This window comes from Apteryx rowi, unplaced genomic scaffold (assembly GCF_003343035.1).
Source record: "Apteryx rowi isolate R43461 unplaced genomic scaffold, aptRow1 scaffold_2, whole genome shotgun sequence".
Lineage (NCBI taxonomy): Eukaryota > Metazoa > Chordata > Aves > Apterygiformes > Apterygidae > Apteryx > Apteryx rowi.
Genome location: NW_020448307.1, coordinates 7,416,495 through 7,434,709, shown reverse-complemented (window position 1 = coordinate 7,434,709; position 18,215 = coordinate 7,416,495). Strand labels below are relative to the sequence as shown.

General features: G+C 63.5%; 1 protein-coding gene across 1 annotated transcript; it reads left to right on the top strand.

The window, feature by feature from the left end:
* Positions 1 to 1,302: 1,302 nt before the first annotated feature.
* On the top strand, positions 1,303 to 17,759 carry AFAP1L1 (actin filament associated protein 1 like 1). The gene is made up of 19 exons (XM_026063547.1): positions 1,303 to 1,434; positions 6,158 to 6,314; positions 7,597 to 7,680; positions 8,116 to 8,213; positions 8,671 to 8,782; positions 9,542 to 9,640; positions 10,691 to 10,902; positions 11,275 to 11,454; positions 12,628 to 12,714; positions 13,015 to 13,108; positions 13,262 to 13,414; positions 14,285 to 14,496; positions 14,979 to 15,124; positions 15,551 to 15,629; positions 15,758 to 15,872; positions 16,182 to 16,346; positions 16,682 to 16,860; positions 17,147 to 17,275; positions 17,736 to 17,759. Exons 1-19 carry the CDS (start codon positions 1,303 to 1,305, stop codon positions 17,757 to 17,759), a joined length of 2,457 nt encoding a protein of 818 aa, XP_025919332.1.
* The last annotated feature ends 456 nt before the right edge of the window (positions 17,760 to 18,215 follow it).

The following is an 18,215-nucleotide window of genomic DNA, read 5'->3' as shown; positions in this document are numbered from 1 at the left end:
CCCCTGAGGGCCGGGTTGCGTATTGACACCACTGCTGTCATATCCACCCCAGGAACGCGAGCCTTGGCCATGTTAAGGCATACACTGCCTTTTGCCCATACTCCAGCTCCAGAGTAGCCCTCTCTCCTGGTCTGCAACATTTTGGGTAAGGTGGCAGATTGGTGTGAGGTCTGGCATTCGTTCCTTCCAGGTATGGCAGAAGTAACACGTCGGTTCCCCTGCCAGCCCTGTCCTTGGTGCACTGGGTGACCCTGGGTATATTGCATCAGCTCCTGCTGCCCCAGCGCCATGCCCACTGCCTGGGCAGGGCTGCAGGAGCTCCACGGGCTGGCAAGGCACCGAGTGACCTCTGGGTTCCTGCATGGAGATGGGAGAGCCAGCAGCCTGGTGCATTTGGGGTGGGGAGCCCACATGCCGGATAGAGTTGGTGGCTTGCCTGGAAGGGCTGGATGTGGACTCCCCCCAGAGCTAGTGCTGGTGTCGCTGTAGGGGATTGGGCTGTTCTTGGTACCAAAGCCAGCAGAAGGCAGCCAGGAAAGGTTGCTGATGTCAGCTGGGACCAGAGTTTCTTCTTGCCTGATGTGGGATGCRTGGCTCCCGGGAGGAGGCAGAAGGAGGGTTGGGGTTGGGGCCCACCCAAACTTTGACGAACATGGTGGGATCCTGCTATTTTGGACTGGGTGAGTTCTTGAGAGGTCTCCAGTGGAAAGGYACCCACCCTCTGGGTAACAGCCCTTGGCTTCCCGAAAGCTGCGCAAAGGGGCGATGCTGTCATAGMGGTGCCCCTTGAAGTGGGAAGGTGTTCTGGTGCCATTGCCCCCTGCCCGCTCCGGGAGGGCTCCAGGAGGACGGTGCAGGGCTCGTGTTGGAGATGGCAGATAACCAGCCCCTTACAGCCTCCAGTGCCTCTGCCCCAACTGTGGGGCTAAAGGGATGCGCGTGGGGGTAAGCCCCCCAGCCCAGCAACCCTTGAGCGCTCTCCCCTTGCTTCCTGCAGCCACCTCGCTAACCTTATCTGGGCTGGGAGCCTAACGAGCACAGGAAATTAATTCCTTCCCTTCCTCCGCTCCCCCRGGCACAGGCTCGGCTCGGCGGTCCGCGTGCCCTCCTCTCGGATCACAGGCCCCTTTGACTGGCTCACCCCCCTTGCGTTTYGGTGCGTGTTTAACAAGGGAGACGGAGGGGACAGCTCAGCGAGGGGAAAACAAAGGAGCCTTCAGTACTCGCCCCGCGCTCTTCGCTCCGCGCACCCCGGCTCGGAGCCGTCGGTCAAGGCATCGCTGATGAGCTCACCAGCCTGCAATGCCGGGCGACAAACCTTGCTTATCGGGCGCGCTCGCTTCTTGTGCGCACGGGGGTCTCCTAGCCCCTCTCGCAGCGCACAGTGCCAGCTTTGTGACTATTAATAGAAATTTATTTGCCCTTTTGCCCTCGGCTAGGCTGAAACCCTGACRCCCAAGCTGGTGGCTGTGATGGGAGAGGTCCTGCAAGCAGTGGGAATGGGGATGCCCATGGGCAGCAGGGCCTAGGCTTCAGCGTGGTGTGCRTAGGGCACGTGCATGGTCCCCATCTCCTCCAGGGGAATCCATGGCCAGTTGGGAGCCTGTTGAGCTGTGCTGCGTTGGGATACCAGGAAGATGTCTAAGTGTCCCCCTAGATCCTTGCAGAGGGCTTAGCAATAAGTGGGTGCTGGATGGACAGGGGAGCACCTTGCTTTTCAACCCGTCCTGTCCCCTGCTAGCCCAGCACCCTGCCAGGCCCTGCAGCTGCGTCCTGGGGAAGGCAGGAGGCGGATGTCTCACCTGGCCTGGAAACCATCGCTGCGCTGCTGCGTGGGGGGTGTGCTCCCATCCTGCCCCCGCAGCGCTGGCGTGCAGCACCGCGCAAACATCGCAGGGAGGAGCTGCTCCTCCTCCCTCCCTCACTCTCCGCAAGGGTAAGGAGAGGGCGACGGCAGCTGAGCACTTCCCTGCTCATCACACGCATGAGGCGCTCACATGGCTGGAGCAGCTCCCTGCCCTTGGTGGCACGTGCTGGCGGGGACATTGAGCAGAGTGCCAGCGGGAACTCGGTTCCTCRGCTCCGTACCTGCTGGGTGGTGTTTCCCCAGCTCCGGAGCTCAGCAGCGTTCACGGGGACGGGAAGCCCTGGTCCCTCTGCGGCTGCGCTCTCCTTCCCGCAGGCTGGCGGGTGCTGCCGGCTCCCCAGCCTCGCCTGCTCTTTCTGGAGCTGTGCTGAGGCTCCTCGCTCTCCCTGGGTGTCTACCTGCCCCGTTTTGGCCTACCCGTAGGAGAGGGATGGTGRCGAAGCTGGACGAAAGGGCTGATGTTCATGTTTAGCTTGGCTCTGGGGAGGGAGGAGGAAGCAGAAGGTCTGTGCAGATAGAGGCCTGGCGGCAGGAAGAGGCTCGCGAGCTGCATCCTGCCTCGCGTCCTGGGGCGGCRGTGGGCTGGGGCTGGAGACCGCTGCCTCGCCAGGTGACCCGTGGGCCCCCGGCCCCGGTGGGGAGGAGAGCCCGGGGGCTCGGCTCGGCAGAGCCTGCTCTGCGGCAGACCCCCGTCCGCGATGCTGCCGCAGGTGCTTGGGCTCTCTCCCTCGGCACAGCCGCCTCCGGTGCAGCCAGCCGGGGCCCCGGCGGAGCAGCTGCACCGCTGGGGCAGGTGAGGAGCYGGGTGGCATCCTCATGTCCCCCCCTGCCAGGAGCGCTCAGGGAGCAGGGCTGCCACCGCTGCCCTCGGTCTCCTGGGGGAGGCACGACGATGGCGCAGGAGCTTTGCCCCCTTTCTGCCTTCGCACGGCGAGGTGCTGGGGCAGGTGGAAGGTCGCTGGTTGGCTGCGGAAAGGAACGGGGACCCGCTCCTGTTGGGCTCCTGTTCAGCCAAAAAGCTTTGCAAAGCAGCCGTTCTTATTATCCTGTCCCCGCCTCGCTCTGAACTTGCAGCCGGCTTCCACGTGCCRTTCCCAGGGGACTTGCTCCCTGCTCTGGCCTGTGGCTCACAGGGATGGAAGCAACCATCCCCTCCCACGCCACCAAAATCCTGGGTCAAATCYGCAGCGGCCCAGTCTTGGATGGGTGTTGGGCGGAGTGGATGTGGTGTTTGGGTAGCCAGAGATCGTTAAYGAACATGAGTAATGAGGATCCTGACATGTCTAAGAGCACAGCATCCTGCGCCGGGTACCTGCCCTCCCTGCCGCCCCTCTCTGCTTTGCTGGAGGAGCAGCCCCACGGCTGTGGGGCAGCTTGTCCTGCCTGCTTTGACGTGCCGCCAAAAGCCCGTAGGTCGCATACCTGGCACTCTCAGTTTCCATCACCGGGGATGGAAAGACCCCAGCGGTGTGGGCAGAGGGAGAAGGGGCAGCAGWGGGGTGGATACTGCCCGGAAAGCGTGTCCAGCCCAGTCCTGGTGCTCCCTGCGCGCTCTCCCCTCCTTGCTAACCGTCCCCGCTAGTCAGCACGTCGGAGCTGCCTCTGCGGTCACCCCGGCCTCTCCTCCCACCCCTGTCCCCGGAGACCTGGAGCCAGCTGCAATCCCGCCTCAGCTCTGCTGCGACGGCTTTTGGTTGCTGCCTGCCAAGAGAAGGGATCTTGCTCRCGCTTGCACTGGAAGAAACAGCAGCTTGTTCCCCCCCCCCCCACACACACACCCTTCTGTAGCCTCCAAAGCTGCAGGTTTGCTGGTGTCCCTGAGCTTGGCCTCTCAGATCTGGGCTGTCTGTCTTAGGCTTTTGATCCTGGAAGAGCTGCTGTAGATATCACCAGAGCATCGCTCAATGAGCTGATGGGCCCTGCGGCTGTGCTCTGCCTGGCACCGTTGTCCAGCAGGGTCCAGCCGGGAGGGTGTGCGGTCCCCACGACTGGATCCAGCTCCGCTTTGCCTTGTCTTGCTCGGAAGACGTCAGGGAATGAGACCTGGGAGCAGGGGGGTCGGAGCAGCTGAGAAGCCGGTCCCGGATTAGTTCCAGGGGGTCTGGTTACAGGGCTGGGGAAGGCGCTCAGCCCTCGCAGCGGAGAGGCTGGGCTGGGCTGGAGAGGGCTGGGGGAGATGCTTCACAGGCTGGGCAGGCTCCTCTTCGGGGGCTGCCRAGCCCCACTGTGCGCTGAGCTCTTCCCGTCATGACGGGGAAAGCCAAGAAAATGCTGCTCCGTGGCCCTGAGCCAGCGGCAGTGGCTGGCGAGTGGCAATGCCTTCCCTTTCCTCCTTCCTTCCCTTCCCCTCCCCAGGGCTTTCCCCTGGGAGCCCTGGCTCTGATCCTGGGCATGGAGACAACGTGTATATTTAGGGGGTTATTTCTCAATGGTTAATCTCAGAGTAAAGTACAGGAACAGGCCTGGGCTGAGGATGCCGATGCGCATGCAAAACTGGGGGTGGGGAAGCTCACAAGAGATTTGGAGTCCAGAATTCAACCTGCTCAGCCCTCCCCAGCCACCGCTGGCCAACGCGTTCTCCCCGCGTTGTCAGCCAGCTGCTGCCAGCACAGAAAACACTGCTTTAGGTGACAAGTTTTGTATCCCCATTTTGATATGCAAACACCCAAATGTTCTCTGGAATTAAGCGTTACAGGCAGAGGCAACCTTCCATGCTGTAAGCGTAATCCTAGTGATGAAGTATGCTTTTGCTTTGTAAAAACAAGTCCATGAATCTCTGGGCCAAAGAGAAGATCCTCATTGCAATACATGTTCTGCCTGTGATGGTGATTCACTGCAAATTCTTCCTTTCCTTCTTTCTGCTGGATTCTCACCATCTCTCCTGCCTCCTGCCTGCTTTTGTCTCCTGGGCTGACTTAGGAGGCGAGTTGCACTAGCTCCAAACTAGCTCCCAAGAGCTTGGGGGTACCTGGATCCCAGCAGAGCGACTGGGAAGCCGATGAGATGGTTTCTGGTGCCGTTCCTCTTAGGTCAGAAGCTCAGCCCATCTGAACCTCTTTGCTTTGGGGCTATTCATAGGTGGCATTAAGGCACCGGTGCTGGTCTGTGGGTCTGTTGCTCCCTTGGGTGGCTCTTGGGGCAGAGCTTTGAAGAGCGAGCTCGAGACCTCGGGCTGAGCTCTGCCTCTTGAAGGAACCTGGAGCAGGTCGGTGGCTGCTGACCCGCGTAGCTGAGCAGGAGCTGCCACGCGCTGCCCCTTGGTGCGGGCGCTGCGCCGGGGAGCCTTCCTGCAAGGAGAAAGCGCAGGTGGGCACCAGCACGCAAACAGCCAAGTGCTCTTCTCTGCTACCTGGGAAGCTGGTAGCTAATACTCCTTAATGCAGAGGCGGGGTGGGAGAACCCTGCCTTTGCTGCAGCCCCGTCCCCTCCCCGTGCACCTTTCGGGCTGCCCGCCTTGGGCAGGGGTTTGGGGCAGAGACTTCTTTCCACCTGTCACCACACAGCACCCRTCACAGCGAGGGGGCACCAGGCAGCGATGAGATGCTGTAGCGGGGGACAGAGGCGTAGTTTTATCTGCACGGAAGAAGACGTGCGCTGAGCCCTTTGATAGTGATCCGACAGCCCGGAGAGCTCACGTTTCCGTTAGCGGGCTCAGCAGGCGGTGTCCTGGCACCCGCGGGCAGGCGGAGGAGCGTGTGCGTGGGACGAGTGTGCGCGGTCTTAGCAAATACCGCCCAAGCTGTGCTGGGGCTGTGTGGGGGCGGCCACTGTGGGGCAGCTCTTGTGGGGTCTTCCCCRTGTTGCAGCCCCTCTTGAGCACCTGCTGTGTCTAGTCTTAATCTGAACATACTCTTTTGCTTATTTATTTTAGCATCTCTGGCAATGCCCCGGCACTCGGTGCATTGCACGTCTGGGTGTGAAAAGGGGAGAAACCCACTCCAGGGACAAGATAGCGAAATCCGTGATCTTGTCCCAGTTTGGAGCCAGGAGGTGGATGAAAATGTGCCAGGCCTCTGGGCTGGCTTGGAAAGTGTCTCTGGCCTCCTCCATCCCCTTTTTCCTGCGGCTGCCTCTGCTCATAACCCTGTGCCTCCGCTGCTGCAGCGGGGAGGCTGGGGCTCCTCTGAGTGCCCAAGGGAGGGCTGGAGGGGTCTGGGTTGTGTACCAAGCTGTGTGTTCTTGCTTCTGAAATACAGACACCCCTGCGCCTTGTTTTGCTTTGCTCCTTGTGCCCCTACCCCTTGCGCAGGGGGTTTTGGGGTGAAGCCCAGGGCTGCGACACCTTCCTAGCTGACGGGCTTTTTCCTGCTTTCCCCAGTGGTGGACCAGCTCCTCCCAGAGCTCAGCGTCTTGCTCAAACTGCTGGACCATGAGTACCTGAGCTCCACGACGCAGGAGAAGAAGTTGGCCGTCTCCACCATCCTGCAGAAGCTGCAGCCGCCCCCAGGTCAGTGCGTCCGGCTCGTGCTGCATCTCAAGGCCTGGCGGCCATCCCCAGGGACAGCGCGTGTCCCCAGTGTGGCAGCTCTGCAGCACACCCACACGGCTGGGGTGGCAACCTGGGCAGAAGGGCCTGGCCACAAAAGCCACAGCAGGGCAGGGGAAAAGCTTACTCAGCTGAGGAGGCCTGATGCCCACACCTGCTCTTGCCGTGGTGTCCCAGGAGGCTGGCCTGGCCACGTGGGATCCTCGCCGCGGCAGGAGGAAGGGCCGCTTCTGGCATAATTTGCAGTGGGATTTGACCAGAGCTAGAGCATAAGGGGACGGCGAGGTGGAGGTGGTGGGAACGATCACGGGTTGCTCTCCTGGCACGGTGCCGACGCYGCGCTCCCACACCTGTCTTTCGTCCCCTCCGGAGAGCATCCTAGCACTTCTCTGGTCCGGCGGCAGCGGGGATGCGTCTCCCTGGCGGTGCCGTTGGTGGAGGGAGTCCTCCAGCTGCCCTTGAGCAGCACAGACGCCGGCATCGCACGCGAGCCGGCACGCTCCGCTGGCTCTGTCCCCGTGATTTATGGGAGCCCTCTGGGTATGGATGAACTTCCTCGTCTTTGCAGCCACTTCCCACCTGGCGAGCCGGGGGAGCTGCAGGCAAGGGGGGCCGAAGCCCTCCGGTTCTCATGCCAAGCACCTTCCCGGCCACCTCAGGGGCGTTTTGCCCCCCTCTTTTTCCTGGCCGCTCTCTGCAGCAGCCGCCCCTGCTCCTCCCGGGAGCCCCCCACACCCTGTCTCGGGTGCCGAGCGCTGGCGGCGAGCGTGCGTCCGGCTGGCCGGCACGCCGGGAGCCGACATCAGCTGGCTCGGGAGCAAACAGGCCCGGCGCAGGGGCTGCGTGCCGGGGTGTGCAGCCCTGTTACGGTTGGCCCGAGGCTGTTCCGCGTTTCCTGTGGAAATGCTGGTTCGCAGAGGTCTTCCTGCTGCCAGTTTCTGCTGAGCGCAGGGCTTTCCATGGGAAGGCTGCAAGGGCCGTGCACCTGGGAGCTTCAAAGCCTTCCCCACCTCCCTGCCTCCCTCCCCGGGTGGGGTTGGCAGCGCTGCCCGGCGGCTCCTCCACTCCCCGGACACCTCATGCAGAGAAGTTCCCCGTGGCAGAGCGGCTGGCGCAACCCGTCTGGATGAGGATGAGTTGGCCCGTGTCCTTGGGTAGCACTTGCCAGGGAGGAGAGGTGCTGGTGCTGCCCCAGCCATCCGGCCCCATCTCCATGCTGAGAGCTTCCCCCATCCCTCCCCAGGGAAGGACGTGGACTACCTGTACGTGAACACGGCGTCCCTGAGCAATGGCACCAGCTTCGTGGAGTCTCTCTTCGAGGAGTTCGGTACGATCGGCCGCGTGGTGGACACGGAGTGGCACCTCGTGCCGTGCCCCCTCTGCCTGGGGCGCAGCGCTTGCCGGGTGCCGTGCTCACCCCGGGGCTCCCGCACGCCTCCAGCTGGGAGCTGAAGCTCTCGGGGAGCCTCTGAAGGAAGCGGGTGAAACGTCTGTGGCCTCGTGCCCGGCGCAGGGTGGGTGCTGTCACTGCGGGTGCTTGCTCCCGCTCCTCCGTAGCTGCTTGCAGGGCTGTGCGGCCCCGGGGCAGTTCACAGACACCCCAGCCTGGATGAGTTTGTCAGCCGTGCTCCTCTCCTAGCACCTTCCTGGTGAAGGGCTGCAGGCGCCAGCATGGTTTGGGAGCTCTCCCAAGGGCCTGGCTGGGGAGGCTGGCTCTGGGGTTTCACTGCTCCCTTCACGGTCTCCCCCTACCCCTGGCCAGACTGTGACCTGCGGGATCTCCAGGACATGCAGGAGGAGGATGGGGACGCCAGTGATGGCATTGGCTTGGAGCTTGCGAGGAGCCAGCCAGCAAAAAATGTAAGTCACTGGATATCCACCTGCGAGGTCTGACCTGCTTGGAGAACCTAGGCACCAGCACGGGAGGTGGTGGTGGCTGGGGCTGAGACCCCAGGCCGGGGCGGAGAGCAGGGTCGCAGCAGGGTGCTGGGGCAGCCTTAGGGAGCTCTGCTGGGTGCTGCCAAAGCCCCCAGCAGCTGCAGCCGGGCAYGGCTCCACATCCAGGTGGACCTCTCTGGTGCCTGAGGAGGAGCAGGCAGCGTCATGGGGGTAAAAGGCAGCAGCACTGCTGGGGAAAGGCTCGTGGCGGTTGTATACAGGGTGGCATCCCTGTCCTGCCCCTTCCCTCTGGGAACAAGCTGTCATTCCAGCCACGCAGATATGGCCCATTTTTGCCCCTCACCATGGTGGCAGCCCTTCTGGGGACTCGCAACTTGTCTCTGCAGCCTGGCTAACACCTGTGGTGTATCTGCTGTAGGTTGCTGTGGACCCTCCTCCACCACTGCCCACCACTCCTCCACCTGAAGATTACTACGAGGAAGCCCTGCCTCTGGGCCCGGGCAAGGCCCCAGAGTACATCACATCCCGCAGTAAGTCCCGTTCCCAGGACGGCAGAGGAACTGTCCCATGAGCTGGATGCCTGCATCCCAGAGGGGCTCCGAGTCTCCTCTCCCAGCATAGGAAAGCAAGGAGGCCCTCGGCAGGCTTGTTAGCTCGTCCCAGAGAAGGAAACGCTGCTGCTCCCACCCCACGTCCCTCCTGTCCTGCTTCCTTTCCATCCCACCGCACTGTTGTTGCAGGGAGCTGTCTGCTCTGGCTCGATGCAAAGAGAGCAATGAGGAGACATCGGGCCGTGGGAGGACCGATGCTCTGACGTGCCAGGCGTCTCTTCCCGGCGGGGCGGCTGCGGGCTGGGAGCTGGGGTATCTGCTTGGAGCCCCTTGCCCGGCTGCCCAGAGCTGGGGTCACACCACCAGCAGGGAGGTGGCCAGAGGGGTGGGCGATGGCGCGCTCCCAGGCCCTGTGCGTGGACYCTCCGCGGCTGCGCCTGGCACCTTGGCGGGGTGCCTGGGCAGCGTGCGCTCCTCTGCCAGGCCCAGGGGAATGGGAAGAGGTGCCCAGGCTTTTCCAGAGTATCTAGTGGGTAAAATCCCCATTAACGTCCCTCCGCTGCCCCTCTACATCCTGCTTTAACCAGCAGACGTTCCTGCTTCCTTTGCACTGGTTGTGCCGGGGGCGGATGTGCGTGTTAGTGAGCGCAGCTCTCGCGGAGTCCCCACTGCTCCGACCCAGCCGGGTGCGGGGTTGTCCCACCTCACGAGCCCGCCTGCCCTCTGCTTCCTCTGCAGACAGCTCCAGCCCCCCCAACTCGATCGAAGATGGATATTATGAGGATGCAGACAGCAACTATCCCGTCACCAGGATGAACGGGGAGCAAAAAAACTCCTGTAAGTGTCTGGGTGCCCTCAGTGGGGAGGGGAGAATTTGGGCAAAGTCTGGCCCTGTGACATGGGACTGAGCAGTCAGGAGCAAATCCTGCAGGTCTGGTCCAGAGTTCAGGGCCGACTGCGTCTGTGCTGTGACRCTCAAGTGCCTCCATATAGAGAGGGAGAGAGGACAGGGGAGACGCTGGGCTTTCCTGGGTTGCTCCTGGTCATGCCTGCGTGCAGCCACCTCCAGGCTGCTCTAGGACCCCATGATGCTAGCTGTCATATCCATAAAAGGTCTGACAGAGTGTCCAGGGATCCAGCAGCCTGACTCTTATCTTGGTGTATAAGTACACAGCTGTTCTCCACATACAAGTTTCTGGAAAGGTATCCATCTCTAGCCACTGACTTTGCATGCAAATGGAGGCTTTCCAGCTCCTGTCTGAATGCCAGAAGGGTTAAGGCTCCGAGGACCTCTCGCATGTCAGAGGCCCTTTGCCCAGCAGCCTGGAAAGAGCTTGGAGTATTGTTTGGCACGCGAGCAGGGCTCCTTCTCGCCCTGCGGAAAGCATGCAGTGAGTGCTCTGTCTGTTCCCAGCATCAGCAAGGGGAGTCCCTACCTTCGCAGCCAGCTCTGCCGTGACCTCCACGAGCTCCCTGTGCCACGGAGGAGGTGGGCTGGGACRCTGGCTGCAGCATGGTGCTCCTCTGTGCTGTGTTTGGGAGGCGTGGGGCAGAGGGCAAGTGCATGATCCTACATTGCAGGTGGAAGGTTTAATCCACATTTTAAAAGTTTGAGGCTTGCAAAGAAGCAGACAGATGCATCTGGGTTTGGCTTTTGGCCCACAGGCGTCATGAGTAATATGGAAGGGAAATGGGCGAAATGGAAACAGTTGGGGTCAAAACGCTGCTGTTTTCAGAGCATGACGTGGAGTCCCTCCATCCCTGTGTGCAGCCTGAGCTCTGTCCTGGAGCCTGCGGGGAGAGGGGACCCTGGTAGTGCGAGAGCTTGCTCGGGATGCAGCTCTGGGGTGCCCTGCGGGGGTGACTTGCGTGCATGCTTCCTTCCAGACAATGACTCGGATGCAATGAGCAGCTCCTATGAGTCGTACGACGAGGAGGAGGAGGAGGGGAAGGGCCAGCAGCTGACACACCAGTGGCCGTCAGAGGAAGCCTCCATGAACCTGGTGAAGGACTGTAGGATTTGTGCTTTCCTGTTGCGTAAGAAGCGCTTTGGACAATGGGCCAAGCAGCTCACCATCATACGGGACAACAAACTGCTGGTGAGCCCGGCGCCAGCGGGGCACGAGGGAGGGGCGAGAAACCTGGGCGTGGGAGCTGGGAAGGGAGGTTGAAGGAAGATGCCGATACCCTAACCGAGAGCTTGCCCTAAGACTGAGACTATCCCACAGCAGGAGCTCGCTTCCCTTGCGAGCAAATGAAGGGTTCCCCTCTTTGGGGGCATGATTTGGGAGGCAGAGGGAAGGGAGAGGGGGTCCCGCAGCCCTTCTGCAACTGTCTGTTGCAAAGCCTGAGCCGCCTCCATCTGCGCCACGTGCTTGGGAGCCTGCAAGGGAAGCCCAGATCTGCCTGGACAGGGCAGCAGGGCAGGCAGGGTTGGCTGGGCCCAGAACGGCTCCCTTTGCTTCTCCTAGTGCTACAAAAGCTCCAAAGACCGGCAGCCGCATGTGGAAGTGCCCCTGGGCACCTGCAACGTCATCTACGTCCCCAAGGACGGGCGGCGCAAGAAGCACGAGCTGCGTTTCTCGCTGCCGGGGGCCGAGGCGCTGGTGCTGGCCGTGCAGAGCAAGGAGCAGGCTGAGGAGTGGCTGAAGGTACCGTGGCTGCCTTCCCCTCCTTGCTCGTCGTCCCGCAGGGACACGGCTCCCATCGTCCCTGGCCGGAGCGGGGAGCGGGCTCCCTTGGGAAAGGCCTTATCTCCCTGGAGGGGGAAGGAGCTTTCGTCTCATCTCTTATCAGCTCCCGACGACGGGGAGCCCCGGCCGGCCGGCCGTGGTGAGAGCTGGCCAGCCGCTTCCCAGGCCCCAGGCGTCTCCTGCGCTGACAGCCCGAGCCCCTCGCACGGAGGCAGCAGCGGGGTGGGGATGTTTGTTCGCCCCCTCCCCTTCCCCGCAGCCCTTTCCTGCCTTTGTTCTGGGGCGGGAGGCCCTGCCGGAGAAGGGACCGGCTCTGCAGCAGAGCCGGTGGGGTGCGAAAGGGCTTTGTGCTGCCTCTCCCACAAGCAGCAGCAGGAGACTTCGTCCCCCGCTTCCCGCTCCTTCCGTTGCAGGGCAGAGCTGGGGGCTGCCCGGGCACCGTCTCCTCTGGCTGGGCGGGAGGGCTGCCTGCGGGGCCGTGCCCGGAGACGCAGGGCGTCCCGCTCGCCCTTCGGGGCTCCCCACTTCCCTCTGCGCCCCAGCCGCAGCGGGGATGGGAAGCGATGCGCTGCGGTGGCGCGGGAAGGACGGCCCTTGTGCCGGCTGTGTCCTGCCAGGATGTTTCCTCGAGAGCCTCCTGACCGGCCACAAACCCAGGGTGCTAGCCCGAAGCGTGGGAAACCCGGTCATTTTATGTGGCCCAGGCAAGCCACGCTGTGCCTGTCTAAATTAGGGGTTGGGASGTTTCCTGTGCTGGAGGCACTTTGTGCAAGTTGGCACCCAAATCCCTTTCCTCCTAAATCGCCAGACGAGTTGTCATCCCAATGTCTGACCATCTTAGCTATGGTGATGTTTCTGTAGGGGCCAAACTGTGCCCGATCCCCCAGGCAAACTGGACTCGCCCGAGGGATTCACGCCCCAAACGGAGCACGCTGCCCCATCCTCGTGCCCGGAGGCTGGCCATCCCCTCTGGATGGCAGCAGGGAGCAGAGCAGGTGCTCCGGGGACGGGGATCGCTCTCCAGGCAGTTTGGCTCGGCTCGGGCAGGGAGGCTGGCGCTCGCCGATCCAGGGGAGACGGCGTTGTCCCTCTGGGACGTGCGAGCGGCTGCTCAGACGCCTGTCTCCGCAGGTGATCAAGGAGGCGAGCAGCGCGGGAGCGGGCGGGCTGGAAGCCCCCACGTCCCCAGTGATGCTGCGCAAGATGGACCTGGACAAGGTGGCGTTTTTAACTGCCCTGCCGAGGAGGGAGGGGGTCGGGGACCGGCCGAGGTGCCGTATGAGGCTGTTGTCACCGAGGTTGGACCAAGATGATGAGCTCCTGGCGCAGGGCAAGGAGCCCTCCTCCTCCTCCTCGCGGCAGGTCTGCGGGGCTTGCAGGGCTCCCGGGCAGAGGGCGCGGGGCTCCCCAGCATTGGGGACGTCCCAGCCCACGTGCCGGAGGGACGAAGGCGGGCAAGCGGCAGTGGGACGCGGCTGGCCGTGCTGAAACGGGCGCCTGCCCTGCTCCTCCCCGCAGCGGCTGTCGCAGGAGAAGCACACCTCCGACTCGGACAGCGTGGCGACGGGTGAGACCTGCTCCCCCGCGGCCCGCAGGGAGCCCTGCGAGCACGGTAAGGCCCCATGCCGTCGGCACGACGGGCTTCTCCTCCTGGCCGTGGGGCCTGCTGCATGCACCAATGCTTGGGAGCAGCCTGGCGGTGTGCGAGGGGGTGCCGGGCTACACCGCGGTCACACAACGTCACCGGGGCCACTCTCCTTCCCAGGGAAAGGCAAGAAGAGCGGCTTGGCTGACCTGAAGGGCTCCATGAGCCGGGCAGCGGGGAGGAAGATCACCAGGATCATCAGCTTCTCCAAGAAGAAGCCTTCCCCCGAGGACACGCAGACCTCCTCCACGGAGGAGGACATCCCCTGCTGTGGTTCGTGTGGGCTGGGGCAGCAACGGGCACTCAGTTCCCGCGGGGGCCGGGGGCCGGTGCAGAGCTGGCCTCCTTTCCTTGCCAGCAGGACCGTATGGAGGGCAGGGCAGGGGGGAAATGCTGTGGGGCGAGGGAAATTTCATCAAGCTCATGGAGAGCTTTGCCTGGTCCGGGTCACCCCGTGTCCTCAGGGACACAGAAAACAGACTTGTGCGACTGTGCGGCGCTGAGCTGGCACGTCACCTGGGCCCAGAGGTCCACAGCTCTGTGTGCGGAAACCGAGGCACACAAGGACTAAACGATCTGCCCTTGAGTAGAGAGCTGGATCTGGGCCATAATCTCCAGACGGCCTTGTCTCAATTAAACCCTGCCCCACACCAGAGACGGTGGTGTCCTCATCACTCTTCCTGCTTATCGGGTGCAAACCAAATCTGTCAGTCTTCACTCAGGCAAAGCCGCTTTGGGCCTCAGGAGAGGTTTCTGCTGAGAATATGATTAGAGTTTCACAACTAAAAGGAGAGGGACCAAGATCCTGTGATCTCCTGAGGTCCTCAGATACAGTCCCAGCACAGGACAGAGCAGTACAGTACAGCAAAGAGGGTTTGCATTGCATGAGGACAAGCTGTAGGGAAAGCAAAACCCACCTGAGCTCTCGCTGCTGAAAGCAGAGTTCTTCACCACCGACCTTCCTTGGAGGAACAGCCTGGTGAGCACAGCAGGGTTGGAGCGTGGAGAGAAGCTGCCAGGGGGTGCTGAACCGGGCTGTCTACATGGACTCTGTGGCTCTCGCTTCCCACCTCCACCAGCCATAGTTGTGGCCCAGGTGCTGCCAAGAAGGTGCTGAGACCCTTCCCTCTGGCTTTCCTCCAGGCTACCTCAGTGTCCTGGTTAACCAGTGCTGGAAGGAACGCTGGTGTCGCCTGAAGGGCAACACCCTGTACTTCCACAAGGACCGCACGGACTTACGGACCCACGTGAATGCCATTGTCCTCCGGGGCTGCGAGGTGGTGCCGGGACTGGGACCCAAACACCCCTTCGCTTTCCGCATCCTTCGCAATGGGCAGGAGGTGTCCGCGCTGGAGGTGCGTTGGGGCGGGTAGGGTCCCAAAAGGAGGGGGAGTGCCCAGATCCAGAGTGGGGACACTTCCTGGAATGAATAAAGCTTGCATGCGTGCAGCGCCTTGCTCTCGCCTCCCCAGCATGTTAATGAAGCGCAGGGCAGCCGTGCTGGTGTTTGCAGGCTGGAGGCAGAAGGGGTGAGAGCAGGCAAGTTGCGGGGGGTGGAGGAGCAGGGTAGGGGGTGCAGGGGGCTGGGGGTTTGGGGAATGGGTCCTCCTGTGCATCTGCTTTCTCTCGGGTCCTCCTAACCCCCGTGCACATGCATCGTGCTACTGGAGGGCCCTTCTCCGCTGTGGGGTTTCGTGCTGGGAGGAAGGAGCGAGGCGGGGGCCTGCTGCAGCCCTTTCTCACCTTGCTCTGGGGGTGCCGACGGGCTGGGGGGCCACAAGGAGAGGCCATCTCCCAGGGCCAGGCATACACCCCAAGCCTCTCCTTCTCCCCCCAGGCAAGCTGCTCAGAAGATCTGGGCCGCTGGCTGGGCCTCCTCTTGGTGGAGACGGGCTCCAAGACAGCACCCGAGGCCTTGCACTACGACTACGTGGACGTGGAGACGATCGCCAACATCGTGACGGCCGTGAGGCACTCCTATCTGTAAGGAGCTCTCCTCCCGCCATGCCGCAGGCTGCGAAGGGGAGGATGCGCTGAGGAGAGGCCGAGGGTTGGGGCCGGGATGGTGGTCCTGAGCCCTGCGTGCTCGCTAGAGAAGGCACGGGCTGGGCGGTGGTCTGCCCTGGTCTCAGGGGAGAGCTGGCGTCCCAGGAGTTGGCATTTCCCAGAGCAGGGCAGCTTCCCTCGGGCAGGATAGGGCAGAAGATGTTTACAGCAGCACTGATGAAGGACGTGCATGTTTGCACAGGGTAGGGCGAGCGCTCACAACTGGATCTGGGCCCCTGCCCGTAGCTGGGAGAGCAATCTAGGAAGCTGTGGGAGATCAAAGGGCCCTTTGAGGGACCGGCGGAGATGGCCTGGAAAGGAAGCCTTTGACACACCAGCCATCCCTCCTCCTCCCTCCCACAGGTGGGCCAGCTCCTCCCAGGACAGCCGGACGGACTCCTCCCGTGTGGTCTACGATGATGTCCCCTACGAGAAGGTTCAGGTGAGCGTGGCGTGGGGGCTCGCCGTGTCCCACCACCGTGCTAGTGACCTTCCCCGGGAGCCCCGCAGCCTTGGCTGGCTGTGACAGCCCCGCTGGTGTTTCGGCACTCTCTCCCGTCCCCGTTCCAGGCTGAGGAGCAGCCGGCCCGGCTGGCGGGAGCCCAGGTGAAGCGCCATGCCTCCTCCTGCAGCGAGAAGTCGCGGCGAGTGGACCCGCAAGTCAAAGTGAAGAGGCACGCGTCGAGTGAGTGGGGTCTGCCCGCGCGGGCGGGTGGGTGGCCGGCCGGGTCCACGGCCTCCGAGCGGGGAGCCTGCTGCGAGCCTCCAGCCTGCCTTCCCCAGGGAGGACGCGATCCCGCGTGCCGCAGCGGGGCAATGAGCCCGGGCGTCTGCGGCCAGGCCAGGGCTGGACAAGGCTGGACAACGCCGGGGCCGGGCGGCTCACGGGCTGAGCCAGGCTAGCCCAGCTCGGGAGGCGTCGACGTAGCTGGGGCCGCGCTCAGACCCCTTCTGAGGCCAGAGCTTTCGTGACAGCCTCTCCCCGTCCACGCAGATGCCAACCAGTACAGGTACGGGAAGAACCGGGCGGAGGAGGACGCCAGGAGGTTTCTGACGGAGAAAGAGAAGCTGGAGAAGGAGAAAGCGGCGATCCGCAGCGAGCTGGTGCTGCTGCGGAAAGAGAAGAGGGAGCTGCGGGAAGCYGCGAAGGGCAGCGCGGGTAGGTGGGGGCCGTCCGAGTTTGGGACGCTCGAAGGCGCTGGGGCGGCTGCGAGCCCCATCCCGGCCGCAGCCGTGCCGAGCCGGCCCCACGGCTGTCCACCCGGGTGCCCTGGGGCTCCGCGCCAGGAGGGTGATGCCCACCGGCCGGGTGGGACGGGGACAGGTGCCGGCGGTGGCACTTGGGACGCTCGCTCGGCAGGGCTGGCTGCAGCCCTGCGCCCGGGCCGGCAGCCCCATCTAGCGTCCTCGCGCGGGAGGGTGGCTTGGCACCTCTGTCCCCGCGTCCTCGGCCGCCCGGGCGCTGAGCTGGGCGCGTTGGCGTGCGCGGAGCAGGGCAGAAGCTGCAGGAGCTGGAGCAGCGCGTGGCRGAGCTGGAGGAGCAGTGCCGGCACAAGGAGGAGCGCCGCGTCGACCTGGAGCTCAAGCTGACCGAAGTGAAGGAGCGGCTGAAGCAGTCGCTGGCGGGAGGGCCGGCCCTGGGGCTGGCCGTGACCGGCAAGGCGGAGAACGGGGTACGGAGCTCTTCCTTCCTCGCTGCCGCAGCTCTGGCTTCCCAGGGCGAACGCGTTCGGGGTGCCGGGGGAGCAGCGCGTGGGGAAGAGGGCACCTCTCTGCTGCTTCGTCCCGTGATGGTCGGAGGTGGGAAGTGAAGAGTCCTGGCTGCAGGGCTTCAGCATCAGCTTCAACCTTGCGGCAGTTTGTGTATTCCCATCTTTTTTATTTTTTTCTTTCTTTTTCTTTCTGTTCCTGCTTCCCGGCTTTCCTAAGTTCTCCTCCTTCTGCCTCTTTTTTCCACAGGAAGCGGCCAGCAAGCCCAATGGGAGCGCCCCTGAGCACTCGGTCCCCGTTAACTGTGCAGCTGAAATGAGGAAGAGGAGTCCGTCCATCCTCCCTGCCAACAAGGGGAACGTGCTGCGGAAGGCCAAGGTCCCGCTTCGCTCCCCCCCTCCCCGCCTCCCCGGGAAATCTCAGCCTTCGTCCCCTCCCCTTGCTTGACCACGAAATTTGGGGACTTGGGGGACTCTCTCGGGTTGCTCCTTACCACGGAAGCGAGGGGTGCTGCCAGGGTGCCCTGGGGCAAGGCTGGCCCGGCTCAGCTGCGCTCGCTGCTGGCCCGAGCCCAGGTTGCAGAGAGATTTGGGAGGTGCAGGGCTGCCTGGGGGACATGAGAGCAGTGACCGCAGCCTTTGAAGATGCTGGGATGGCCCAAAGCCCCTGCGGAGGGGAGGAGGCCTCAAGGGGCTCAACGGGTCGGGGTCCTTTGGTCCTTCTGCGCAGCGTCCGGCGAAGGGAACCTGCTCCTGCCGCCATCGGCCGCGGGAGGCTGACGCCYGTCCTCTCCCCTAGCAGTCGGCCTCTAACGTCGTCTCCGTCCTCCTCTTCGCAGGAATGGGAGAAGAAGCAGACCTAGGCCGGGCTGCGGGAACGCCGGGCTGCAGCGCCCCGCCGGACCCGGACTCGCCGAGGAGCCACGAGCCCCCTCTCTCCGAGGAGCTCGGAGGGCGCTGGGAGGGGGGCGCGGGAGAGGCGCCCTCCCGCACCCCCCCGTTGCAGCAGCGTCTGTCGCGTGGGCAACATGATAAACTGCGGGAAGGGGGGCGGGAGAGGGATTTGGGAGGCGGGTGGGGAAGGGGAATCCTTGGTGGGGCAGGGCTGCGTACAGCGGGGAAACCCATCGCCCGGGGCGTCCCGCACGGGGCCGGGGTTTTGGCACCAGGCGCGTGTCTGCCCCGGTGCCGAGGAGCGCGGCGGCCTGGCCGTCAGCACGGCTGCCTCGGGCTCTCGGATTTGCGGGGTTCGGTGTGTGCTGGCCGGGGGAGGCTGACGGCCAGCCTGAGGCTTTCCGAAGTGACCACGGACTCTCTCT